The sequence below is a fragment of the Electrophorus electricus genome, chromosome 5, assembly GCF_041902795.1.
Source record: "Electrophorus electricus isolate QZ-2024a chromosome 5, ASM4190279v1, whole genome shotgun sequence".
NCBI classification, from domain to species: domain Eukaryota; kingdom Metazoa; phylum Chordata; class Actinopteri; order Gymnotiformes; family Gymnotidae; genus Electrophorus; species Electrophorus electricus.
In genome coordinates this window covers 8,325,357-8,353,046 of record NC_137501.1, presented here as the reverse complement: position 1 = coordinate 8,353,046, position 27,690 = coordinate 8,325,357, and the positions used below count along the sequence as shown (strand labels likewise).

General features: G+C 42.8%; 1 protein-coding gene across 2 annotated transcripts; it reads right to left on the bottom strand.

Moving 5' to 3' along the window:
• Positions 1–6,446: 6,446 nt before the first annotated feature.
• tars1 (threonyl-tRNA synthetase 1) lies at positions 6,447–18,886 on the bottom strand. Of its 2 annotated transcripts, none has more exons than XM_035530122.2 (21): positions 18,687–18,886; positions 18,043–18,126; positions 17,667–17,857; positions 17,297–17,420; positions 16,615–16,736; positions 14,395–14,512; positions 14,232–14,296; positions 14,052–14,130; positions 13,679–13,825; positions 12,596–12,694; positions 12,078–12,244; positions 11,447–11,609; positions 10,808–10,945; positions 10,491–10,568; positions 10,287–10,387; positions 9,957–10,061; positions 9,742–9,814; positions 9,512–9,626; positions 7,539–8,821; positions 6,999–7,063; positions 6,447–6,759 (listed from the first exon to the last, which is right to left on the bottom strand). In XM_035530122.2, the coding sequence occupies exons 1-19, from the start codon at positions 18,744–18,746 to the stop codon at positions 8,673–8,675; spliced, it is 2,178 nt and encodes a 725-aa protein (XP_035386015.1). In that variant the 5' UTR covers positions 18,747–18,886; the 3' UTR covers positions 6,447–6,759; positions 6,999–7,063; positions 7,539–8,672. The 2 variants fall into 2 exon arrangements, with proteins under 2 accessions (XP_035386015.1, XP_081570235.1); XM_081714109.1 differs by having other exon boundaries at positions 7,539–7,673.
• Positions 18,887–27,690: the final 8,804 nt, after the last annotated feature.

Here is a 27,690-nt window from a genome sequence, read left to right as displayed (position 1 = left end):
TAATGCAAATTGTTTTACAGTGATGTTGGATCCTGTGAAAAAGAAGGAAACAAACAAGAAAAGGTACAAACCAGATTGTCAGATTTTGTGATGTGGCAAGAGTGAGGTAAAAGTTATAAATAGTCCAACATTTGTATCTTATATAAATATATTTTGAACTCACCCCCCCACATGTATATATTCAGTTTAACTTTTGCACACACACACACACACAAACACACACACACACACACACACACACACACACACACACACACACACACACACACACACACACACACACACACACACACACACAACTGCACAGGCACAAACACAAGAAAAAAAATTCAGAAATTAGCTTCTACAGGGTACATTGGCAAGAAGTATTTAGTGTGACCTCCCATTACACTTGAGCAATATCAGAACTCTGAGAAGTGCTGAAAGAAACCTGGTATAATATAACAGAAAATTACCTCAGAAAACTTCATGACACTCTACTCAAAAGACTTCAAGATGCACCTGTATCTTCATGTATATGGGTCTTACTGTGAAATATATATATATGCTACCTATAGCTACTAAAGGTCCCCAAACTGTGAACTGTGGTTTTACCAAGTGTATGTTAAGCACTGACCAGTTTGACAGTGAAGTGAAAAAGTGCAGACAGTATCATCTGGAGCTGTTTCAGAGGAGGTATGGGCTCTGTGAATAACCTTCAAGTGATTCATAGGGCTCCTGGAGGAGAAAGATGGTGTCATCCCACACGCTGTCCGAGGCTTGAACCCCAGCTAGGGGCTGTAGCTGCCTCTTGCACACTCCAGTGTGGGTGCCTGTGAACAATGCTGTTCATGTTTATATTATCATTTAATGTGCTCATAACTATATTATGGTCATAACACTGCTTTACATTGTTTTATGTTTAGATACGAAAAGTAACATCATGATTTTCAGAACCCCTTAACGAATGCCCTTAGGGCCAGGTTTGGGGATGAGTCCTTTAATGAATTACAGGAGGGTTCAGAAGGTTGCTCAGGGAGAGAGGAGAGTCTGTCAAATCTGATCAAATCAGCCTGGGACCCCAGGATTGGACCTGGGACACACTTTTTTCACAAGGTTGAGAAATACCATGATGAGCTCTTGGGGTCCAAAGGAAGAAGAGGCCTGCTTTTGCATTACTCCATGTATGCTGACCTGGTTACTACGCATCACAGTGCAACAGAGGCTCATCCATTTTTTTTGGTGGGGGAGCTGGAAAAAAGCAAGAAACAGTTCAAACTCAGTGCTTCAGAAAAATACTTTACCCCCAATTTGGAATGTTTTACCCTAAAATTGTAATTTCTCATGGTGAAATACTTCTTTAACCTACATTTATTGCCACAAGACACACAACGCTGTCTATCAGCTTACATGGGCCCCCGGTCTTCTTCAGAGGTGAGCATGCGACTCTTCGGTACTGGCATTGAAATGTTTACAGGATTTTCTTCCAAAAAAGCAAGAGAAAAGGAGCAAGGAGCTAAGGTCCATGATAGATCCAAAAGCTGAGGCAGGGGCCCCTGAAAAGCCTTTATGGAAGTGCCAAATATGAATCACTGTAGTCCGGATGCCAGACGAGCCTTTCCTGTGTTGCTAAGAGAGCCCCCTAGCTGAGCTCCAGCCACAAGGGGGAGGGGGGTTGGGGGAGGGGGTTAACTCCCTCGGATGGCTGTACAGTTTCAGCCACGTTTGACATGACAAGATGCTCCTATTCCTGTAAAGGACTGCCTGGGTGGTCTCTTTGAGTTTTGGGATGGGGTAGGAGCAGGGTGGGTGGGGTGGGCAGAGCAGGTGGGGCAGGCAGAGGGGGTAGAGGGGTGGGCTGCGTTTTAATGCCGCCATCTATTAGCACCATCAGACCATGATTTACACAGCTGTCAGCTTGGACTTCATCGGACCCTTCGCTCCTGGTGAGTTGTGGGCATCGCAGGCTGTGGTCCGACCTGCCGAGCCTGGTGCTTTAGGAGCTAAAGTAAACCGTCGACCAGGGGTGGGAGAAAGAGCAGAAAAAGAACAGGAGGGGTGGAAGAGGAAAAAAAAACAACAGAACAGCCCACGCATACTTCTTGCATCCCAGAGCCTCTCCCAGTGAAATATGTCCTCCTTGAAATGCCTTGGTCAGCCAAAAAATAAAGCAATGTGGAGTGCTGGCGGTGCACAAAGGTAAAAGGTGAGAGCGAGCGAGAGAGAGAGAGAGAGAGAGAGAGAGAGAGAGAGAGAGAGAGAGAGAGAGAGAGAGAAATTGCTCTTGTGCAAAATGTGAGCACTTTAGAGTGTTGAGAGGTTTATTTACAGTCTTGGCTAATGGGGGGTAACTTCCTTAAAGTCAGACATCCAGCTGCAGCTACTTTGGTTAAACAAAAGTAAAAATATTTAATCTCTTTAAAATGCAACAAAGCATTCACTGCTAGAGTTGTACTATCAGAATGAACTATAAATAAAGACCTTGATGGCTTCTTTAACAATCTCAACTTTGTTCTGAAGAACAACAATTTGTGAGTAGAGTATTTTGTTTTAGCACACTGTGGATGTACGTAGACCAAGAATACAGGTTCCAATGGTTTTAGAAGTACTATTTAATAATGGTGCTACTGGATGGCATTCCTTTAGTGATTCAGTATTTTGTTGATATTATGGTTAATTAAAAACCTCCTAAACTCCAGGCTTATTTTTAAGTAATTAACCTTATGGCATATTACTTACTAATTGTGGTGAATGATTCAGTAAATACAATGAAACTAACATGAAAAGTAAGTAGTTACAAGAGAATGAGAAGGAGCAATGTAAAAGTGAGAATGAGTCTACACCCAGTCTACACCCATTAGGGGGCACGAACGGGTAAACCTTATGAATGTAAAACATCACATCATTGTGTAGGACGTACCTCATCTAAACTCACAAGTGTCAAATGCTCCATTCTCTCTATTATACCGCATGTGGGAAACTATACGGCACAAAACCACAGTACCTGCTCTTACAATGTTACTCAGATCAAAGATTACAACCTAATTAGCCGTCATCCTAATGTAAACCATAAGGTCTATAAATTCCTTTTTTTCCCCCCTCCGTTCATTCCGTGAAGGTGTTAGTGTTGGCACAAGGCGCTTGTTAATTGACCCTCAAGATGCTTATTACGTGGCATTTTCTACAGCGGGATTAGGGGTCGCTGCCGAGATGCTGCGGCACATTCTGATTGGCCGTGCTCCTGACAGACGATTTATCAATATATCAATTAGGCCATTGACGGTCCAGATCATTCAAATTCGTGTATCTTAAGCCAGCACTGTTTCACAACCTTGGTCATACTTAAGACAGTTTTCATTCATTTTATGAGACTTGGACTGTTTTTTGAAACCATAAATAGCCGATATTCTTCAATTTAACCACCGCAAAACGAAAAAAAGTCCAAGATAAACTTACGTTAGGTTCGTTTAGATGCATATTGGTTAACAAATAAAGTCGGTTCAGAATACGGTCTGAGGGAAGTTAGTTTCTCTGCGTTTCTTCTTAGGTTAGACTCACAGCACGGCTGGTCTTCGGGGTTGAAAGCGCTGGAACGAGCGCAGGGTGTGAAGCCCGGTGTTTTGCTGTTTTGCTTAATTCGCGTCAGGTCACGAGTAGAATCTTAGTCTACTTTTTTGGTCAAGTTCGGAGAAAACGAGCTTCGCTTGATGTCACCGTCAAACTTTCCAGATGCGCCAGCGTTAGATGAAGCAATTCATAATTAGAACCATATAATTTGAAGACATTATAATATTAAAGATGGCAGTTAGGTTTGCCGAGCAAAAACTAACTCCATAAGTGGCTGACCATAATTTAAGGTTCTGTTCGCGGCGTGCCAGAGAGCGGGAGATTCAGTAGCCTCTAACATAGACCTGCTCATGTCAGTCTGTTTCTAGGTAGGTTAAGTGCTAAAGGGAGGTGTTTAAATTACGTCCATCGCCTATTTACCAGCCATCTTACAGTGCTGATGCTGATCTATGATGATCTGTCCTGTATGGTCTTCACGGAAATGTCAAAGGTTGAAACAGATTCAGATCAGCAGGCTAGTTTTTTTAGAAATAACAATCTTATTTTATACGGCTTTTCTCAATCCCTTTGGTATCTTTACTTTGCGAACCTGAAACAGGTTATTATTTATTATAATGTAATGCACTTCACGCCTATCTAAATACTATTTCCAATATTTCTTCTATAAACGTAAGGACTTTAGTTACACAGGTTTCGTATCGCTAATTCAACCTGCTAACTGACCCCCCCCCCCCCCCCCCCCAAAAAAAAAGCAGAAAAAACATAAACAAAGATTTTTTAAATTACACATTTCGTTACAGACTTCTTCTATCACGGGAATGCGTATCGGCCGCTGAAGACAGCAATCGACTCTCTGGCCCCGTCCGTTACTCCAGAGCCATGTTGATGAGCCGTGCACTGGTGCACTGGTGCACTGGCGCTCCCTCATCCAGAACTTAACCCACTCAGGCTGTGCAGAGTGCCTTCTGCTCCACGAGTCGTGTGCAGAGGAAGCTCGGTTTATGCAGCTCAATGGACCATTATGACCCTTCGTGGCCAGGTGCCCAGTAGAGCATATGGGGAGGATCTGCCTCGAGCCAGGGAGATTCCTGGATTCATGAAACCCGCATTGGTTCTCTAGTGTAGCCTATGAAATCAGGGCAGAGGTCGCGTGAACAATGTTCTCACCAATAGGATGCGCTCGTCCGCTCATTTTTTTCTCTTACCACACTGGCTTCGTCTCCACAACCAAGAACAAATGTTTTTCTTTCCCACACTTCTGGGTGATCGTTTTACGTGTTTGGGCTTGTGGCGCCATCGTGTGGATTCAAATGAAAGACCAAATGCAGAAAACGAAACAGAACTGCACTTTATAAAATCAAATTTCTCATTAAATATACACATTATTATTTAAAAGTACAGGGTGTTCCGCACTAGTGGAGGTAACGCAGAAAACAGCGGAATTGCACTTCAAAATGCTGACTATTTGCTGTATGTGTGTTAGTGCTTATAGTGAAAGAATATCAAAGTTAACGAGAATAGAAAGTGTATGAGAACTTCAGAGCATATCGCACGTTCCATAGATTGTTTTAGACTATACCCAGAGCTATATGAGAAGCAAAGACAATGCAGGAATAACTGCATAATAAGAAACCACCATCACACATAGAGGTAGACATGGTATTACATCTTAAATCATAAGAAGACACACACAAGGTCAGCTGATTTTTGTAAAATACACAACTGTTATATATGCTCATATTGTACGGATGAAAAGAAATACCTCTGATGTACTGACACTTATCAGATGTACTGCATGTGTTAAGTCACAGTCCTGCTTCTTATCGCTGTTTTGGGAATGAAAGGCCATTCAGATGCGGACGCGTCGTTTCACTGGTGCAAGGCTGTAAGTTCCATGACAGAATCACAAATTGCATTTCCCAGAGAGCATCCGCCCCTTTGATTGAGCCGAGAAGGGATCTGAGATGCTTTAACCGAGCACAATGACTCACAGGCGTGCGCCAGCCGACATTTCCCCAGTAGGGTTTGTCTCTGCGTGTGCATTTATTCTCTTTCCCATGATCCATGGTCTACTAGTGCTTGCCCATCTAGAGCCTCGGGGTTTCTTTGCAGGACATCTGGAGACCTATTATATTTAATGGTGCCTTTGTCATTTTTAACACAGAGGCTACTGACTGCAGAATTATAAACTGGAATAAAAAGAAACTGGGCACAATGGTTTTACGTCTCATACATTTATATATAGATCATTTTATAATGGGACTTATCCAGACCAACTTACATATTTGTCAGTATGACAGTATGTGTGCTCCTTTGAGAATGAATGCTATGATGTCATCTTGTTAGCACCTTGCTCTACGTGCAGGTGAGCTATAGTAAAACATAGACTACTTAAAGCTCTGATAGTTAAGCCATGATCCTCAAAGGCAGCTTCCTGCTTATTCTCGATGCTGCCTTTACCTAAGAGTTGGGTGTGATGGTACAGTGACCAAATACACAAACTAATTGTTTAGTGATCGTCAATATTTGGACCGGGGATTGGATTCAAAGGCATTATTGGTACCATTTATGCAATTACTACACTGGAAGTTTTCCATCTATGGAGTAAACTTGATTGTTCATGACTAATATTAATTACTAGCCATATAATTAGGCTAACATTTCAGGTATGTCTCATGAAATCAGGATTCAGGTTTTGGCACACCCCAAATTTATTTACATTATGTTAACTTTTCTGCATTGCAGCTTCAGTAGACTACAGTCAAATATTGCTCTTACAGAACAGACTGTAAACATCTTGAAAAGCATTACTCTTTAAGACACAGCAGTTTTTTGCACTGCTTCCAGATCACAGATTTTAGTTTTAGGCTCAGCAGTTTTGTTTGTGTTTTCTTTCTTTCTTTAAAAAAAAAAAAAATCAAAGCTGTTATCTAAAAAAAATGTCCAAGGGTTTGTACTTGGATACTTCCTGGAACCAGTAACAACACTGTCTATTCCACTTTATTTGGTGACTACTTAGCCGCACTGGTATAGAATAATGCTGCTCCTTTCCAGTGTGGGTTTCTTCAACATGTCCATGGAGATGTCAATGTCTGTCAGTCCAAAACGTATAGAAGCCATTGTCTGGAATAGCTGGGCTTCAGTTTCCGTCTTTGGCCTAGCTAATTCACTCAAGGACTCTTCTACTGGAGTGAGTTTACCATCTTCAGGTACCTACAATGCAAGCATGGGATTAATATGAATGTCATTACTGTGTCCGTGAAAGTGAAGCCTAAAGTATTCAACAACTAAGATTTTCAAGTGACAGAGAAGATTTAAGAGTCTAACAATGAAACATCATATGCTCTACAGGCCATGTCAAGCAAAATCGTATAGCCTACCTTCAACAGCCTCCACCCTGCAGGGTGCAAAAGCAAAAATAATAGAAACACAACACCTCTACACAAGCTTACCTCTGCAGATATGCTCAGGAGCCATAGCTTCTCTTCATCTGTGAACTCCATTGTAGAACGGAAAACTATAATTAAGAAGAATATTTATGTGGTTAGTGGCATAAAAAAATCGCCAAACAGCTGATCTTGTTTTTCGGTCGAAAACAAGGTGCGACCAGCAGAAAAGCATCAAAGTGAAAGTGAAAATTAAATAACTTTTCGTATTTTTGTTTTTATTTTCATTGTAAATATATATCTTTTAACCACTTTACTTGGTGTCTATCATCGTTCCTTTGTTCCATTTTACATTCATAAGTAAATAACCTTCGATCATCAAAGTCAAATCTTGCGTTAAACTTACATTACACATACGGCATTTGGCAAACGCTTGATTTACACAATAAGACAGTTCATGCTTTGCTTTTACACTAAATGTCCTTCACATCAAATATTGGGGTACACACAGTATTCAGCCTATTGTTGTCGTAAACTATTTTTGCTGCGTAATACTGCAGCAATACCAGCTTGCATGCTGGTGCAATAGAAAGTGCAATGACTTACCGTTTTAATTAGATAATAACGTCTATCCCTCAGCCTCACTTGTTATATTATTGTCCCGAAGGCGTCTTGTCTCATTTTGGGAGTAAAATCTGTGGTGTTCTTGGAGCGTTGGCTCGTTTTATCTCCTAAAATGGACTGAAGTGTATATATTTTCGATTAGCTCTTTAAATGTATTAGAAGTCTTTCTCTTATTGCAGTCGGTTTTGCCTCGCAAATTAATTTCGATGAACTGACGAAGTTATCCTGAGAGTGCACACACACACACACTGCTGGGAAAATTCCGAGAAATGGAACGGATTTTAGGACGTCAAACAGAAATTGAAAGTGATACTATGTAGGGCAGACGTAGCTTTCGCTTGTCACTAAGAATTTGATGCCGTTGATACTGAATACTGTTGACAGGAACTACAAGCAAATATTGCAAGAATAAGATTTTATTTGCATAAGATTTCTAACTCACGATAGAGGTATCTTACAGTTTTAAACCTTATACCAAAAGAAGAAATTCCCCAATTTATATAATTAATAACGGTTGCCCACAGCATTCACTGAGCATTCCTTCAAACATCACTTAGATTTGAAAGTGTTATTTACAGTGATCAACGTGATACTACTGTACTACACCTTTAAACTTGCATTTATATCCAAAGCAGGATAACTATTTTTTAAAAACAAGTATAAGTATTTCCAGATAAAGAGCAAGAGAACATGACAAATGTGATCTGTGATTTTAATGTAAACTGTATAGCGAATGTGGAGAAAATTATTTAGCAGTGATATTCAAGTATACCAATGGTAACTGAATTTTCTCAGGGATGAATTACCCGCATGGCACACAGGGCACAACAGCTATTATTAAAATAAGAACCATCATTATTACTACAGCTGTATGACTGAGGGACACCATTTTTCATTACTGTGGTGGGAATAATATGAACCTGCATCTGTGACTTTGTGAGAGCCATCCTGCTAGCTGTCTTAGCCACAGTTAGCCAATGACACATTTGAGTGTGTGTAGGTGTGTGTTCGTTCAAATTGGCAGGAGAGTTTTGCCCAGAGCCTCAGTATGTAGTGACCCCATATCCCTGAGACTGTGAACTCCATTGTCAGATATGGAGAGAAGGCTGGAAGAGCTCAGAATTCCTCCTCGGCATTGCGGGCTCTCGACGCCTTCAGCTGCCTCAAGCGCTCCATGCATTCAGTCAGGCTCCTTTCTCCGTGGACCTTGTTGTCGCGAGTGCGGACGTTCACTGTGTCGCTGCTCTTTTCCTTCTCTCCTACCACTGGACATGGAATTAGCCATAAGAAAGATTAACGCCTGATGAGTCATGGCACCACAGCATTCCAGTCATCTTTATAACAACCACGGCATTATGGAACTAAGAGGGATGGCCAAGATCTAACGGGAAGCTCGTGTTCCTAAAAGCACTGCTGGAGGAGAAAGGAGGGCGGCTGCACAGAGCAATACGGGGACCTTCTTTCTGACCCGCGGCTACAAGCTCCAACTGTCTGAAGACGCCTTTTTTTGGCACGGACGCTGTGGCACGCAGCGCAACCTGCCCTGGGCGGGTAATCAGCGGAGTGCCATGCACGGCGAAGGCTCGCCGTTTCCGCCTTCCAAGTTTTACAAAAGCAATTAGGGCCGCTAATGTACGTGCGGCCTGGCACGCGTCAGTGGCTCGTTCTGCAGACTCTGTGCCAAGCAAGGATGAAGCTGTCCTTGGGGGATCCAAAATGCCTGCTTTACCATTCTGTACAAATTTGACTTTCAGTTCAGTTGGTTTGGGGGTGGAGAACAATAAAAAACAAAAACAAAAACATCCCCGCTCCCCTCTCCCAGCCCCATGCAAAAAAATAAAAATCCCCCAAAGCAAACAAACAAACCCACACACAAAAACAGCAACAAAGTGCAGGTAGGCATGTGTGAAGTTCCTGACATGCTGACAACACACGTCAGTGTCAGTCACGCTTACCTAATATAAAGTTGTACTGAGCTAGTTGCGCGTTTCGGATCTTCTTGTTCAGAGTGCAGCCGGGATCCAGGTCGACGTCCGTCATCAGGCCGACACTGTGGAACTCCTGACGCACCTGCCGAGAGAGAGGAGCACATTAGCGCTCCGCGTGGACGACTTGCCCTGGCCATGCTCGGCGGGGCTGGAGGCTCACCGAACGCTAAGACACCTGGCAGGAAATGAGGCCTTACCCTCTGGGCATACTCTTCACAAGCAGGTCCAACAGGCACAACCATCAACTGCCGCGGGGAAAGCCACAGAGGCCTGCATGCAAACAATCAGGAACTATTAACCTTGGGTCACACGAACAAAGGAATGGATATCGGACAGCCTTTTCTGCAAGATACTGCTACTACGACGCAACACTGCAGTCTTGCCTTCACAGATGTACATTACTCGCATGTACCATTTTCCGCCGTAGTTTTCTGTCAGGATGGCGATCATCCTCTCCACAGAGCCCAAGATGGCCCTGTGAATGATCACCGGCCTCTTCTTATCATCTCCATCATGACTACAGAGAGGGACATTAGGGTAACGAAGACCAAATGATTTCAAAGTCAACAGTAAAGATGCATTGGCCTGGCCATTAAAAACCAGCGCAATGAAAACAGGTGACCACAAGATGTCACTGTTGTACTGATAACAGCATATGAACAGCAGCACTCAGATTAAGAATTGGACAGCCAACCAGCAGAGCAGGCTACATAAACCTTTAAATAAAGTGCATGTAGCCTACCTGACGAAGGTTAGATTGAAACGAATGGGTAGCTGGAAGTCCAGCTGGATGGTGGCACACTGGTGGTATCTTCCAATAGCATCCTTGATCTGTATGTCAATCTGAACCAGAGAAATAATAATAATAATAATTTTTTTTTTTTTAAAACAACAAGAATCTATGCATAAACTGGGAATTGTGTGGCGTTTGAAGGTCCACTGTTACCTTTGGTCCGTAGAATGCTCCATCTCCAGGGTTCAACACCCACTTCTCCCCAAACTCATTAAGGCTGTTCTCCAGTTGCTGTGGTAATCAAAAGAAAATAAAAATGTTTTTTTTGTTTGTTTGTTTTTTTTAGGTACACATAGATTAACTGATTTAAACATTATTAAAATCTGAATTGTTTTTACAATGCAGATTACTGCAGATTTATAGCACCAATTCCTAAAATTCTGCCTGAGGTGGACGCTGGACTGAAACTAGTTAGTCTACACTGCCAGTAGTAGAAGTGGAAAACGAGGCAGCTGGAAGCTGATGGTTACCTTCTCGGCCTGATCCCAGAGTTCAGCTTCCCCGAGGAACTTCTCTGGCCTGGTGGAGAGGTTCAGCTTGAAGGTGAAGCCGAACACGTCATACACGGAACGCAGGAAACCCAGGCAGCCCTTAATCTCTGACTCGATCTGATGGGTACAGGACGCTCGCTTTCAGTCTTGCGGCTTTGTTGTGAGGAACTGGGTTCTAAAGAGTTGATTTAAATGCTCTGACTCGAGACAGAGTAAACGGGGCCAAAACAAATTCTGCAATGAGTAATGGGATCAAAACAGCAGATCGATGTACTAAATGAGGCCAGAAAGACATTTGGCTCACAATCTATCACTTTCTCAACCATGGAATCCTGTCCCAATGATTTTTTTTCCTGCTTATCAGGGATCATGAGCTAGGCTATAGTGGGTGCACACACACAGACAGACAGACACACAGACAGACAGACACACACACACAGACAGACACACACAGACAGACACACACACACAGACAGACAGACACACACAGACAGACAGACACACACACACACACACACAGACACACAGACACACACACACAGACAGACACACACACACAGACAGACACACACACACAGACAGACACACACACACAGACAGACACACACACACAGACACCTGGTCCATGGAGCAGAAGATGTGGGCGTCGTCCTGCTGGAAGCGACGGACACGGGTCAGGCCGGTGAGAGCCCCGGAGAGCTCATTACGGTGCAGCACGCCAAAATCCGCCAGGCGCAGCGGCAGCTCCCGCCAGGAGCGCGGCCGATGGTCGAACATGAGACTGCAGGGGACAGGCGTTGGGGAGGGCCACGTCAGCAGAGCTTACCGTGCCAGATATGGGGCAAAGGCCTTTTCTAACAGTACACAGTTCCTTAAAAATGAATGTACCTGTGAAACACTGGTATTGGGTATCTATAATAAATCAATTTGTCAAATTGTGTTAAATTATTTTTAAATGATTAGCCAACAGTACTGACAGTAAATAAAACTCAACACACCAGCCAGAATGCTGTGTGGAAATGTGGCAATGTTCACTGGAATAGATGTCAGCAATCTTATTTAAAGACAGACTTCAGGAGTCATTTCTAAAGGCAGAATTCAGGATGTTTAAACACACTACAGCTCACAGTGAATGGAACTATGAGGTCAGTTGCATCATGCCTAGACCTCATTATGAGCCACAGGGGCATTTTCAGATGACTGATCTCAGGGCTCATTTTTAATGCATCACAAGGGTGGGTGACCGCACCAGTGTCCAGGGCAATTCATGGGTTTGAGGGCGAAGATCTCCTTCTCCACCTCGAAGGAGAACATGTTCTCGCTGTAGTGCTGCCAGTGGCCGGACATCTGCCAGAGCTTGCTGTTGTAGATATTCGGGGTGACAACTTCCTGGAAGCCCCTCTTCCTGTATTCGCTCTGTGTATCACAGTGAGTGTGGGGTAAACCTCAGCCAGACTGCGGCCCCCTTCCTGAACCTTGCACGACTCCTATGATCATTGATTACAATTGTGATTCAGCATAAGACACTTAATCTCTACGATGGCTGTGGGAATCATCTCAACAATTTATGATGCCGTAGTGGCAGTACTGAAGACACTAGATTCGTCCTGTACATACTTAAACACAGAGGGGTTGCTTTTTCAGCTAACCTTTTCACTAAAGATGTAATGCAGGCTAGCCAGTCATCCCTACTCTGACAGAGTCAGGGTTTGGTTTACTGTGCATGAAGGCAGCAACATGGCCATAGAGCTAGGAGAAGCAGCTTACCCGTATGAACTCTACCAGCGTGTTATAGATGTATGCCCCCTTCGGGAGAAAGAAGCAGCTACCAGGGCTGAGTTCATGGAAGAAAAACAAGTCCTGCTCCTGGAAAAAGGCACAAAGGTGTTGGTGTCCGAGAAACACAGAGGGAAAGAGTGTGTGAGAGCGTGAGTAAAACAGCCAGGCAGAGGGTGACGACGTGCGGGTGTGTCTGATTAGCCCTCTCCGTTTTGCTGTGACAAACCAGTCCGCGTGTGCCCAACGGTGGGCCCGCTGGCAGATGGCACATTAAGCAAAGGGACATCTGCTAGCCTTGCCCACACCTTCCCCCGTCGGATCTGTTGCCGGTTAACGGAGAGGACACAGGGACCCTGGGAGCCTGAAAACATCGCTGTTAAAACGAGAGCGTGGACAGCTTGCAGCCTAAGTCATTAGCGTACCTAGGAGACGCCCATCGCCACCCCCCCCACACCCCCCCGTGCGTGTCCGCTGCTGTCTGCCGGTTTGTCACCTACTGTTCGATAAAGCGTGCCGTTTCACGGCTAAGTCGTTTTTCTCCCCGCCCTCAGACAGATGTTAAACCAGGGGCTGAAATAAATTGGGCTGCTGCTGACCGTGCTTCTCCAGCAGAAATCCAATAGGTCAGGGCATAACGCATGGCCAGGTAAAGCACGTTCGGGGTATGCCATGGAAGAAAAACATGCTATTCTTGGCAAATGGGGACAATAAAGTAAAAGATGGAGAAATTCTCACAATATACTGGATGTACAGGTGTTTAAACTGTTGCTGCTGGCATGTTATGGTCTATGCACACGGTGTACACACAGCATCCACCTCTGAAAAATCACAGTGTAACAATGTTTTTTTTTTTTTTTCCCTTAAAGATACAAAATAACCCCAATCAACTATAAGTATTCATAGCACAGAGCACAACCTGTACCAGCTGATGGCAACACCGCCTGCATCTGCCAATTTAGTTCTTACGACTGGCATCTGTCCTGCACCATCACAATAATCCTGCCTCAGTTTAAAAAGAACAAAAATATCTGCATAAATGGTGTTTATACAAATCTGCAGCTATGCCCATACCCGTCCCAGTTTGCGGTGGTCCCTGTTCTTGGCCTCCTCTTGAAACTTTTCCCAGTCCTTCAGCATCTTGAGGTCAGGGAAGGAGATGCCGTAGAGACGCTGCAGGCTCTCCATATCTGCCTTGCCCTCCCAGTATGTGGAAGAGTTCTGTAGCAGCAGAAGATTCCTGTTAGACAGTATAAGTGTTCTGGAGGACATCACTATATGTCCAAGCAACCAGCAGGACACTGAGGGTTACTAGAAATTAGTAATAAGGCAAAACAATTGTCTGTTAGCCCATCTTATTGGCATGCTGACAATGACAATTCTGTGGTCAGCTAGTCTGGACTTAATCTAATTAAATCTCAGAAGGTTAAAAAAAATGGGTCTGTACCTTATGGATCTTCAAGGCCTTGATCTTTCCGGTGTGTCTTACATGGGGGCCTCTACACAGGTCAATCAGTGGACCACACCTTCAGATGAAGGCAAAAAACAGCTCATGACACCAACTGCTTCCAGGGGTGGCCTGACACTAGAATTTCAACATATGAGCGAGTGCACGCCGTGGTTGTACCTGTAGACTGTAGTCGTCGGGGTGGTGACTTTCTCGTTCAGAATGCGGCACTTAAACTTGTTGTACTGCGGGGAGACGGAAGAAGACAGTTCAGCCACGGCGAACTCACACTCGCCTTTCACTGGCTCCCATGCCTCTTCAGTCGAAAGGCAAGAGCTCCTACCTCAAACATTTCCAGGAGACTCTCCTTCTTTATCTCCAGCCTCTCAAAGGGCTGCTTCTCCTTGATGATCTTCTTACACAGATTTTCCAGACACGGGAAGTCATTACTCGACAAACCTCTAAAGAGGTGTGCGCACAGGGGTGGAAGGTAGAGCCAGGGAGAGGAGAGGTAATGAAAAGGTTTTCAGGAATATTGGTTTCATGAATATACATATACATACATACATACATACATACATACATACATTTCATGAACATTCCTGTAAAATATATACATTAATGGATAAAGTGAGGAAGGATTAATGAATAAAGTGGTGAAGAAGGATGTTAGACATCTAGGTGCCATCGACAGAGGAAATGCTTTTCAGTAACCTTGCTGGGCACTCTGCAGCTCCTGTTTTGAAGCCGACACATATACACCATAAACAAGGTGCAGCTTGACAGTCAAATCACCTCGTAGAATATCATTAGCATAAATTGGCTTTCAGTAAGAAAATAACAGTACTTATTATTTCCTCTCCACACACTAATTTAAAGCCTCGGTAAAAGCTTGCAGTCAAACAAAAGGTCAAATAAAATAGTTTATAGTCAGTCTCTTCAAACTTACAGACTGGCACGATGGCCTTTGAAATTGTATTCCCCCCTAGCATCCCCTTAATATTCAACCACTGACAAATTCATTAGATTTAAAAGCCTCACCTACTCACAAGAGAATGGAATACAATTTGAAACCTACTCACTATTCAACCCCTGTCCTATAGTTTTTTCCTCCCACAATGGATATTAGACTAGCAGGTAAACAACTGCCTTTAACAATGTGTCTACCATATAAAAGTTATGAAAAATCTCTTAAACACAACAGGGTATATTGGTTCAAAGACCAGAGATTAAGTGCTTTAGCATTAGCATTTAGCAACATGACTGTCAAAAATACAGCTTTTCTAAAATAGGAAAAAATTAATTTCTTCTGTGCATCTGGAAGCAACATTTTGTATGCAACCTGTAGCATCCATTTCATCACCTTACTTTTGCTCTAATTACAAACATGTTGTAGAAATGAACAATATTTAAAAGTGCTAGGTAAGAATTAAGATTCAGAGCATGCAAAATGAACTGTATTACTGTGATAAATCAAGACTCTTCAGCTGCCCCATAAAACACTTAAGGCCCCTGCATACCTCATAGCTAAGAGCAACGTTCATCTGGCTTTGGCGGGCAATAAGATGGAGTTACAGAGGACACAATCAACCCGATGCATCACATGAGACTTCGCCTGCTGCGCTGTGTGTGCGATAGCACGACAAACTCCACTACGTAAGTGAGCCCGCGCTTGGCTGCTGCAAAAGACGTGTGCTGATGCCTTCTTTCTCCTTCCCTTTTCTTTGTAAACATGGAAGAACACGAAGGCTGCTTCCTCATCCTCGTGTTCGAACTTTCGCTTAGACGTCAAGAACTGCTGAGTCTCCATAGCCACTGCTGCCATCAGCACTTGAGCGGTAGGCAATCTTCTTCCAATTACTGTAAAAGTCAGAGACATTCGGACTGCGCCATCTTCAGTATTTGAGTACTCCTACGTGGCACCCCAAAAAGGTGGTTTCATCTTCATGCGACCCTAAAAACACTTTCGCTGGAAGCATACCGACTGCTTTGTGCTAAGCACAATGGTAATAATTATGCTTAAGAAATAATCGCAGCACTCCACTGATGCATTCAATCCACTCCCTGTAGTTCCCCGCATCAGATTTAAAAAACTCGACGCTTGCCGACAGTCAAAAATGAACCTGTCGATTTGTCTCCTGCAAGCATGCGTCTCAACCTGCACCTGTTGCCTCTTGTACAGCGCGACTCGAACCACCGAGACAGGGAAGACTCGCCTCACACCTCTTTTCCGTAACCAGATGGTGGAATGAACACCCACTTGCAGCCCATATAGATCTCTTGCCCTCTTCAAACACAGACCCACCTTTTCAAGAAGCACTTGAGTGAGCCATAGTCACTTCAGTGCACTACACTAATCAACATTCCTTCACTTCTCTACAAGAAAGAAGTACTTCCCTTGTGTGGATTCCCTCTGACATAGTTCTGGCTTAATGGTATCCTTAGCCTCAGGACTAGAATACTACCATAAGGATTTCCATGGAGACAACTTGCTCTGGACAAGAGCGTATGCTAAATGCTGAATTAATGTGAATTACACGGTGGTGCTTTAATGGCCACTTACTCATTTTCGAGGTACATGTCGTAGTAGAAGCCGCTCTCGATGGGAGGCCCGTAACACAAGCATCCTCCATACACTCTCTCCATGGCCTCCCCCATAATGTGGGCGCTCGAGTGCCAGTAGACCTAAAAGCAGACCCTTAACTATATTAGCTGTGATGACGCCCAGCAGCTGACTCACACGAGTCACCTCCACGTAAATGAGGGGTGCACAACTTCAATGACAATGGGCCTGGCAGCTAGTGCATTTTGGTCAGTTTTCTGCTCTAACAATCCTACTTGACCTGGTGTTTGTCTTAGGAGTTAAATCTGGGGGTCTTTGAGCAGGAAGGAGCCAAACTGTGTCAGACCCTGACCCTTAAGGACATGCCTTGTCTACTGCTAACTTAAATGGTGCCGCAATATCCCAAAGACTTCCACGTTAATGAAAGGTACCTTATCAGGCACTGAGATGTTACAGAAAGGCGTTTATGCACCAAGGGTCACACTTATTTGGGACACCAAACTCCATTTTCAATTACATTTTATGTAATAAATTATTAAAGTGCAAAAGGTTCTCGACCACTCCATTACACACTATTGGTCACAGGCATAAATCCAATTTAACACTAACCAAAAACACTTGGCTGAAGGGCACTGGAAAAACCACATGGAAAAAAGGGTAAAAAGCTTGAAATTGGACTCACTGCTTGAGCCTCCTCATCCTCAAATTTGAGAAGCTGCAGGTTGCAGTCACCCTCCAGGGCTCGGTCCAGGTCCCACACATCACCGTTCACTTTGGCAACCACCGTATTATCAGCAAGGCCTTGGCTGTTTAGAGACAGGTTGACAGAAAACACTGCACTCAGATTACGCACTGCAAAAAGGACCCAGAGGATGTTTAGTACGGTTCAGAAAACAGCCTTCAGCCAGGCGAGTGCGAGCACCAAATGCGGGTTGGGACTGCTCTTAAACCACAGCCCATCGAAGCAATAGGGTGGTGAGGGTTCCTCATTCCCATGTCTGGCATTGGATGGGAGTGGAAAACAACGGCACGCCTGGTGGCGCCATGCTCACCTGATGCTGCAGGCGACCTGGTACGGTGTGGTCTTCCACGACTCGCCATCCACCACCTTTCCGTCAGGCAGGGTGATCCTAATGGGCTTGCTATCCTTCGCTGCCCTCTCAGCCAACAGGGCATCATGCTCCGTCTTCAGCTTGTTATACAGAACCAGGCGGTCTTCTATATACTGAGGTGGGGGTTTCAGCTAGGACATTCACAGGTGAACAAAACAGTATACATGTTGAACATCAAAGTTCTTATTGTCAATCAGAAAAATGTTGCGAGTTGGATACCTGAAGAGCAACAAACAGTCTCACTAAAACGCACAACACTTAAGCCTACACATGATGTATATGACGTGCGAAGGCCAATCCCAAGTTCGTTAGCTACCTCGGTTCTGACGCCCACGTCTCCTCCCGCACCTTTGTTCTTCTTCTTCACTCCATCTTTACCAGCCTTGTCTGGCGTGCCACCCTGACAAATATGAATAAAGGGCGAGTCTGAGTGCTTCCACAAACATTGCAAACATGTTAATTAGCTTCTCCACCCGTTACACAGAGAATCGTATAGTTAAATACTTATGAAACATGAATATGGAATACGAATATGCTATTAAATATAAAGAAGACATCTAATTTGATTTAAATAACTTGCTAGCTAAGAACAACTGGGTAGATGGACAAGCTTCACGTGCCACTTTATAGCCTAACCTTCAGCAACACCACTATACTAGCTAGTGAGCTAAATACAAACTTAAAAACAACAGTATTGATTGCTCTTTTTTTAAAGAATAAACTAACTATTGCCAGCTTGGGTAGACTCGATAGATCACTAGTTTGTACTATGGTTAGAACCAAGTAGCTAGCGTTAGCTAACTAGGCTAGCATCTGTCAAGAACAGGAAGGTGCTGACAACGTACGACTAGCTAGCAAGTTAACCGCTAAACAAAACATGCACAGGCTAGGTTAGCTAACTAGTAAGCAAATATAGTAATGAAAGCTACATATGTAGCAAACTGTAAAACATAACGTTACCTGCTTTCCTTCCTCAACTCGCAAGCCTTTTATTTGTTCGGTGACAGCCTCGTCCGACATTCTAAGATGAAAAATAAACGCTATAATACGATACAAAAATCCGCCCAATCAGTTTTTGCCTTAAAAACCGGCTTTTAGGTAGCTAACCTAGCAGCGTGTTCTGGATATAGATATAGACAATGCTGATGCAACTGTATTGGGCGGGCTTTCTACGACTGACAGCCAATCACAACCAATTACGTAGCCGTAAACTGCAAAGGTTGGCGTCTCAGTGAAATGACGCAATGTCCAAGTGGCTTTGTGTACAGTGTGCATGAAAAATAAACGTTATATATAGTTTTTTTCACTTAAAAGTAAAGTATTTAATTGGCAACCTATTATATTCAAAACTTGAACTCTATCTATCTATCCTTGTGTACTTCACTGCCTTTTTTTCTACCTCTACATTGCTCCTTTATATATAGCCTTCATATTAAAACCATTGACCGGTGAAGAGAATAACATTGACTATCTTGTTACAGAGACATATCAAAGGTTAAATCTATGTAAGTAAACAGTCAATTCTTGAAGCAGGTAAAGCAGTAAAATAAGGATATGACTGATTTTGACAAAAGTCAAATAGTGATGACTATATGACGGGGTCAGAGTATCTCCAACACAGAAGGTCTTGTGGGGTGTTTCCAGTATGCAGTGGTTAGTACCTACCAAAAGTGGTCCAAGGAAGAACAACTGGTAAACTGGCAACATGGTCATGGGTGCCCAAGGCTCAGTGGGGAGCGACACCTATCCCATCTGGTCCAATCCTTTAGAAAGGCTACTGGTACACAAATTGCTGAAAAAGCTCATGCTGACTGTAATGGAAAGGTGTCACAATGCAGAGTCCATGGCAGCTTGCAGTGTATGGGGCTGCGTAGCCGCAGACCATTGCCTGAAATTTGTGCATGAGCATTAGAATTGGATGCCTCAATCTCATATACATAATGCATATTATATTAATATTATAATCCCACTGGAATTGTTGCAATGTTACTATGTAACAATCCAGGTATTATATTATCCCCATATTTTGAAGGGACATGGGTGACAGTCAATTGCAGCACAAGGCTCGACTGTTTGCATATCCACATGTTCAGTCCCCTCAGGGTGCCCATAACTGATTTGTCCTCATACCAGGATACCCATGTTTGGATGTACTCTGCTCGAAGGCATTCTGACTCAAACAGCAGAGACTCAGAAAATATTTCCTGACGAGGATCCTACTAAGGATAGAGTGAGAGCCAAACTGGCATCCTTTGTGAAAGAGGACAAGAGACCATGGAAATAGACCAAATTCACAAGATCTGGCAGCCGCTGAGCAACTGTGGTTCCCTCGAGAGGAGATTATATCGAATTTCTTTTAACATATCCAGAAACCTTTTACCCCAGAGTTCAAGCATAAACTTGGTTGCATGGGTATGATTAGTCAAATAAGGACCTGTCAGAATTATCTGACTGCAGTGTTCCAGCAGTGGAGTCCTGGTAAAGGCTGAGTTTGGGATAGGACTGGTTCCCAATAAGGTTACCTCCCTATCAAGAGGGACAACCCGAATATCAACTACCATGGCACAGGAAATACTACAGGAGAGGCCTGGTAAGAAACAAGAGAAAAGTTTGAGAGAGGGAATAAGAAGAATAGAAAGGAATATGTCACTTAGAGGAATAACTTGGGAAAAAAAAACTTGTCTACATACTGCATGAAAAGCCCAGCGAGTGGAACAGAGAGAGTTTTTTTTACAGAGACAGCAACTTCCTGTACAGAATTGGAGGCAGCTATTAGTACTCTACTTATTAGGATTTACCACTATGTAAGGTTAAATGTCTGTTCTTCTGTGCCTTTGGAATATTCTAGCCATTAAAAAAAACTATTCAGGTTTGAATTACGTATGTAGCTGAATACTGCAGATAAAATGGGCATGAAAGCCTGTCTCAGGTATATCTGGAAATGGGGAGAGAAATGATATAGGACAGCTCTATCTTCATGTAGACCAGGTCCCAGTTTCCAAGCCAAAGACATGATTTCTATATTAGAATGTCTGAATTCTCTTCTGGCTGGAAGTAGCCAAATGACCTAGACTTGTTTAATAAAAAAAACAAAAAAAAAACATTGCTTTTAATTTTTAAACAAGCCTAAGGATGTCTAAGACACTCTGCTTACTGATTCCAACAACTAGTAACAACTAATAATTTCAACTTTTGCATGTCCTTCCAAATCAGCATTTTAACCTCCCAGGTAATGACTGCTTGAATATAGTCCCAACCAGGTAAAACCTTTCCCGTTTCTACCAGATTGTACCACTACCACTATGAACAGTGGCTGAAAGTATGCGTCTTCCTTCAACAACTGATAGCTGTTGAATGAGTGCATATAAATATGCCTCTTTATTACCCAGGTGAGCCAAGAGAGGTGAGAGTGTGTTCAGGTGCAGACCGAGTGTGAGATTCAATTTCATGCACAGACACTTGCTTAAGAAGGTGAAGCAGTGTCAGATTGACCTGCGCTCTCCCAGACAGCTCTTGTAATTTTCCACACACTTGATTTGTCTCATGGGCCAGTAAGTGCATTTTGATGTTATATCACAGAGTTGTTACCTGAACGAGACTAACACTTTGCCTATGCCTACTTCTACTTTAGCTAATGGAAGCTTGAGCTGGAAGGACTACTTGCCCCAAGATTCTAAACAGTTGTGTGTTTTTCCTCTATAAATGTCAACAGGGAATTTAAGCTTAGAAACTTGCTTGAATGACTTTGTGATTTTTTTATTGTTTGGACAGTGTTGTCTCTATTTTAACAACCACCCTCTGGCTTCCATTATAAGTCTTAACTCAGTTGTGCATTCCGTGCTCGTATAAGCCATCAAATGTTTCAAGTCAATGGGTTTTTCGATTCTTTCTCAAGTAGAGGGAAATTTTTGGAAATTATTGTCTGTGGTAATCGACCCTATGCTATAGATGCAGTAGATAGATTTTAGATTGAAAAATATTGAAGTGTTCCTTTAAGCAAAACTTTTATCATTTTAATTTAATTTAAAATTCCCCCTCAGGGCCGTTTACTTATTATACTTGTCCGGTGGTTTTGCAGACACCTCTGAAGGTATTGCATTGCTTGAACCTTATAAGCTATTCATGAACTAATCAATGTAAGATGCCACTCAAAATGTGCACTTCTACTCTCATGTCGCCTGTGTCTTAGAAGCTAAAAACAATCACAAAATGTTAAGCCATTTAATCTACTGAATAAAGTGGATGAAAATGGCATTCTCACAGGCTAGTTCAAGGAGTCCTGGACTATAATTGAGCTCAATAATTCCCCATCAAAAATCTTTGAACTCTTTTCTCAATACAGGAGTCATCTTCCCAGGGAAACATGAAAGAGCCTGCTTTTTGCTCTCCTGGTTTGTTTAATTCCACCCATTTAAACCACTTTGGAGGAGATTAGCTTAAAGAGGTGATGCTGGTGAGTTTTAGATGGGGGTCGAGGGCCTCTGTCGGCTTTCAAAACAGCCAGACTCAAAGGACAGGCTGATGGCTTATGCAAATCATCCTTGAGGATGTTGGCAATTTATTCTCCCGAAGTCACCTGGGCCACAGCCTCACTCTGGCCTATAGAGGAAGCAGTTTTTCGAGACTCTAAAAGGAAAAGGGGAAAATAAATAAATAAAGGCAGCAAATTGTGTTTTGGGGGATTATTTTTTCGTGGTGTGATATCCTTATGCTAATTGCACAACTGCTTGGTGTGTCAGTTTTGAAATTGATTTTTAAGGTCTGCAGCTTCAATGGCCTTCAAGCAAACAAAGCTAAGAAAATGAACGGCTTAAATGTGACCCCAAGGAAACTTCAAAACACACATTGTTAACCTTAACTCAGGGGACAAAAATGAACTTGAATAATCCAACCTGTTCATCCCAAAAGCATGTGTCTTTGGAAGGATACTTAAAAGGCAGACAAAAGTTTGGGTGGACCAAGTTGTACTGTTTTATTGAAAATTTCAATTAGTTCTCTCCCCATATAAGGTCAGTAGCCTAAATGAAAAATGTAGCTAGCATCCAAGAAGTTCTACAGTGTCCAAATAATAAATGTTTGCAATGAAAATGTCAATTTTAGCAAAAGGTAAAGATTAGGGGAGATAGAATAACATATAATAACACTGAATTACACATAAAGTCTTGAAATAAACCAAGATGAGAAACAAATACCCACCAAGTCTATGTAACTGTTTACAAAAGAATGACTGACAAAAACAATTTGCATGATGTGAAAAATGAGTGGACTATTATCAAATCATGGTCCATTTTGGAGGTTCTGCCAGCAAAATATTCTCTGCTGCTGAACTCCGAGAGCAAACGGCCTTAAACACGGCCCCACTATATAATATATAGTATATAAAGCTATAATATAACTCCATCAGCTGTCAGTGGCAGAAGCCAGCAGCCATCATGGAGGACCAATACTCCAAATGCAGCCCACTAAGATTAACCACCTTAAGCACACCAAGCAGACAAACTTCGCCTCCTCTCAGTGAAAAGCCACCAGCAGACCTGAACTCTTCACCTTCTCGGAGGCAAACGAGGGAAGGAAGGAGCTAAGAGAGAGCAAAAACCACCACTAGCCTTTCCCTGCTGTACTTGACATAAGAACTCCAGGCTGGGTAATGAGTTCTTCTGTAGTGGGAAATCTCTCAGCACAGGAATGTGTTCTGAGAACACTGTGGCACTGAAGGGCAAGGGAAGACATCTTTCAGATGCATTTCAGACACTGTGCCTTATGTTTGTTTATTCTGTATTTAGGCTCCTTTTCTCTTGTATGACAACAGACTTTTCTTTTGGCTACTTTAGGGGCATTACTTCTTTTTGCTCTTGCTATTGGCTGGTAAGTAGTCATGTGCACTACTGCAGTCCAGGTGCTGTATCCTGGCATTGATTCTTCTTTAAACTGAAAATGTGTGTAAGTGTCCATTGTGCCAATTGGACTGGGAGTTCTGCACACATTACATTTTAAGTGAGTTTATATAGTTCATTAACTCCTTTGCCTAAGTACATGGAAAAAATCAGGGTTTCCACATAATGTGCTCATACTGCATAAAGCTGCAATATAGAAATGCAGGGCATGGACAGACTGCTGGCTATAATGCACTACATATGTCCTACTTTCCCTCTCTCCTTCACTCCTCACCCTCCTCCTCTCCTGTTTGTTTTCTCTTCTGTCCTCTTTTCTCCAGGGAGCATCACAATCAGCAGTGAATGATGAGAAAGGAGACCCTGCAGTGACAAAAAACATCTGCGACACCTGCCAACCTGCCATTCAACCACACACACACATGCGCACACACACACGCACGCACACAGACACACACGCACGCATGCATGCACACAGACACACACGCACGCACAAAAATAAACACACACACACACACACACACACACATGCACACAAATGCACACAAGCATGCGCACACACACACAAATGTACACACACACACAGACACACACACACACACACACAAATGCACACACATGCACACACACTGTCCAGTGTCCTCCCTCCACCTCTCCCCATTCTCCTGCATGTCTGCTAAAGCAGAGGGCCAGAATCCCCAATGCTCCAGGATTTTGTGCTCGTCAGCAAAAATATCTTTCCCATCTCCCACTGCGCAGTGCTGCTTTACACACTCAGCCTCTTAACTACTCCACCCAGGGACGACAGTGCACATGGATGCAAATGAATGGAGACAAGTTGCAGACCTGGACTGTGCTAGTGTTTTTTTTTGTCTGTGTGTGTGTGTGTGCATGTGTTTATGCTTGCATGTACACATATGCATGTGTGTGCGTGCATGCACGTGTGTGCGTGTGTGTGTGTGTGTGCGTGTACGCGTGCGTGCATGTGTGTGTTTGTGTGTGTGCGTGGCTGTTTGTGCTATAAGGGCCAACCTTGCTTCTCTCCTTGTAGTTTGAGCAGGCGCTGGTCCTCTACCTGTCATTTCCATTACACAAAGCAATCCATATTCCTTAGTATGTACACCGCTGCTGACAGCGGTGATGAACCTTTGACCTACTTTAAAGAAGAAGATGAGAGAGAGATGGAAGGAGAGTCAAAGTTATATAGACACCAAGGGATATTACTGCGGTTCCATAATATTTCATTTGAAGTATTAAATGCACAATATTCTGAATATCTTAATATTCCACCACTGATATATTCAAATTTTGTTTTTAACATTAGAATGTGTTTGACACAAGACACAAAACACAAAAGAGGGGGGGGGACCCTCCCCCAATAAGCAAAGGAAAAAACAAACAAACAAACAAAAAATCCAGAAGAAAGTGTTCATTGTATTTATTCAGGTAGTACAGATCTGAGATTAAACAAAGATGAAACTTGACAGCAGGTGGCAGTAAAGGTACTGCCAGTAAAGGCAGTAAAAGCACATGCACACACGTACACACACACACACACACACACACACACACACGCACATACACACTCAGACACACTTGCATGCACAGACATGTGCACACACACACATACACACTTGCATGCACACAACTTAGATTGCCAAGAGATGCATTCAACAACAGAACTGCTACATGGTGTGATTGCACTGCATAAAATCACTGAGGCGGGTGCACAGAGCATCACAGAGCATGTACAGCACGACTGATAAAGTATCAGTTAGAGTGTTAGTGTGCATGTTAAAGTGCTTACATGGCAATTTACTAGAATTTGTGAACACCATGTGCCATTAGTGGTCTTGCTCGTCTCTGGGGAATCTACAGGTGTTTGTACATGTTCTCAGATTTGGCAGCTGTGAATATTTGCTAGTGAGAGTCACTGAAATAGATTTTTGGGGGGAGCGGAGAGAGGGGGAGAGACAGATTGGTCACCCAGTTGACCCTTTCAATTTCCCAGTTCTTCAAAAAATCTACCATGCCATTACAACCCCATGCTACAACTCTTCATTACCTTCTCATGAATTTTACATCCACTGCTGAACGCAACGATCTGGAGTTGCAGCTTCACTTTTAGGCTCCCATTTTTCTTCCCCTGGACCCCTGTTATCCCACTGTATGGCTTCACCTTTGGCAAAGGCTTAGAAAATAACAAGCTAGTCATCCCGCTTCGACTATTACTCAATGGGCCCTGAGTGAGCTCCCACCCGTGTCAGGTCTCTCAGTAGGAGCTGTCAGTGTATAGTCTCCAAGTCTGTGAGCCCTATTGTGTGCCCTTCTCCATGCGAAGCTGGAAATCCAGGGCCACAAACTTAACATGCCTAAAAGAAGAGAGAGAGAGAGAGAGAGAGAGAGAGAGAGAGAGAGAGAGAGAGAGAGAGAAGGACTGAGAAACAGAGAGAGAGAGACACAAAGACAGAAAGAATGAGAATGCGAGAGAGATGGAAGGAATGAGACAAAGTGAGAGTGAGACAGAAAGAAGGATGAGAATGAGAGAGAGAATGAGACATAATGAGACTGAGAGAGTGTGTGTGTGTGAGAGAGAGAGAGAGAGAGAGAGAGAGAGAGAGAGAGAGAGAGAGAGTGAATGAGTGGATGAGACAAAATAAGCAAGAAAGGAGACAGGTGAACAGTCCTGTGTAAAATAAGCGTTCTGGAGGTGTGGTGCTTTACTGTTAATATGTTTATTTCATCAGTGCATGAGCAAACAGAAGCATGCCATCTGAAAGCTTGGCTCTCGGGGAGCAATTACTGCTCAGCACGAAGACAGAGCACTTAGTGAGCGGAATGCCTTTGCCAAATTTGTGAATAAAATGTATCTATTGTCTCTAGATTAGTGTGAAGTGACAATGAGTATATTTATTTATTGCGTTATGCCCATCTAACATTAGTCTTAAAAATGTAATTTATTTTAACACATATAAAAAGTTGTCATCTAAACAGAAACCCGATAAAAATAACATGGTAGGGTGTATACCAAACAAACAAACAAATAAATAAACCAGTTACTGGTCACTGTGCTTACAGCTTTATTTTAAAAGCTGTTATAATATAATTTGAGACTAGTATATCCCTTGCACAGGGGTCGAGCCACTTCTTCTGAGTCCAGTGTCACCAGCAGTCCAGTTCAAGTCCAGATGGCTAGCCTATATCCAACACTGTCTTCTTGCATTCACTGCTGCTGCACACGATCTCCCCATTCTTATTCAGCGCACATGCTGCCATTAGAAGAAGAGCCATCACGGAAGACACGTTAAAAGTCGTCTTTTTTTCAGCTTCTTAGTCTAATTGTATAAGTTTGTATGCCTTATCGGGAACATTACTTTGATAAGGCAGGTCAAATAAAGCACCTCAAGGCAGGTGTGTGGGTCGGTTTTCCATTATGGGATCCTGTCAGCCTAGCGTCAAAGGCTGGTAATAGAAACGACAATTTGGCAGGTATTAATTAGTGGGACTTAAGATATCAGTCAGTGGAGTGAAATGAGTACTGTCACACATGTTTAAGACTGTGATTTGCGATTTTTTGAGATGGTAAAAGCTTTTTTTTAAGTAGGCCACACTTAAGGGTGGTGAACCAAAGAGGAAAAGAAAAAAGAAAAGAAAGACAAAGTGAAAATGGGTTCATAATTAGGGGGAATTGTTTCCTTTAAATGGCAATCAACCCGCAATTCAAAAGGCATTCGGCTAGGTTATAGTTACATTGATTACTATTCTCTCACTGGCTTCAGAGCAAGACATGTTTAAAACCAGAATTCTACTGATTGGCCAATTTAGGATTCAAGCAAATTAAATTGAGGTTTACAATAATGATAATTATTAACTGCAACTATTCATTACAATTAAAAAAAAATGTGTGTCAATTATAACTGCAACTATCCATTATATATTTTTTAAATTTGTAAAGTACATCTTTTGGTCATGAACTGCCTAAATAAATAAATCTATGTAATGCACAACCCAGTGGCTCTTGTTAATGCTTCTATGAATATATCATCCACTTCAAAGCCTACAAAAAGATTTCT

Coding starts and splice junctions, on each gene's coding strand:
- tars1 (XM_035530122.2), bottom strand. CDS start 18,746: ATGTCGGACGAGGCTGTCACCGAACAAATAAAAGGCTTGCGAGTTGAG. Junction 13,826..14,051: donor AGGCCTTGAAGATCCATAAG/GTACAGACCCAT, acceptor CTGCTGCTACAG/AACTCTTCCACATACTGGGA. Junction 9,627..9,741: donor GTGAAGAGTATGCCCAGAGG/GTAAGGCCTCAT, acceptor CTCTCTCGGCAG/GTGCGTCAGGAGTTCCACAG.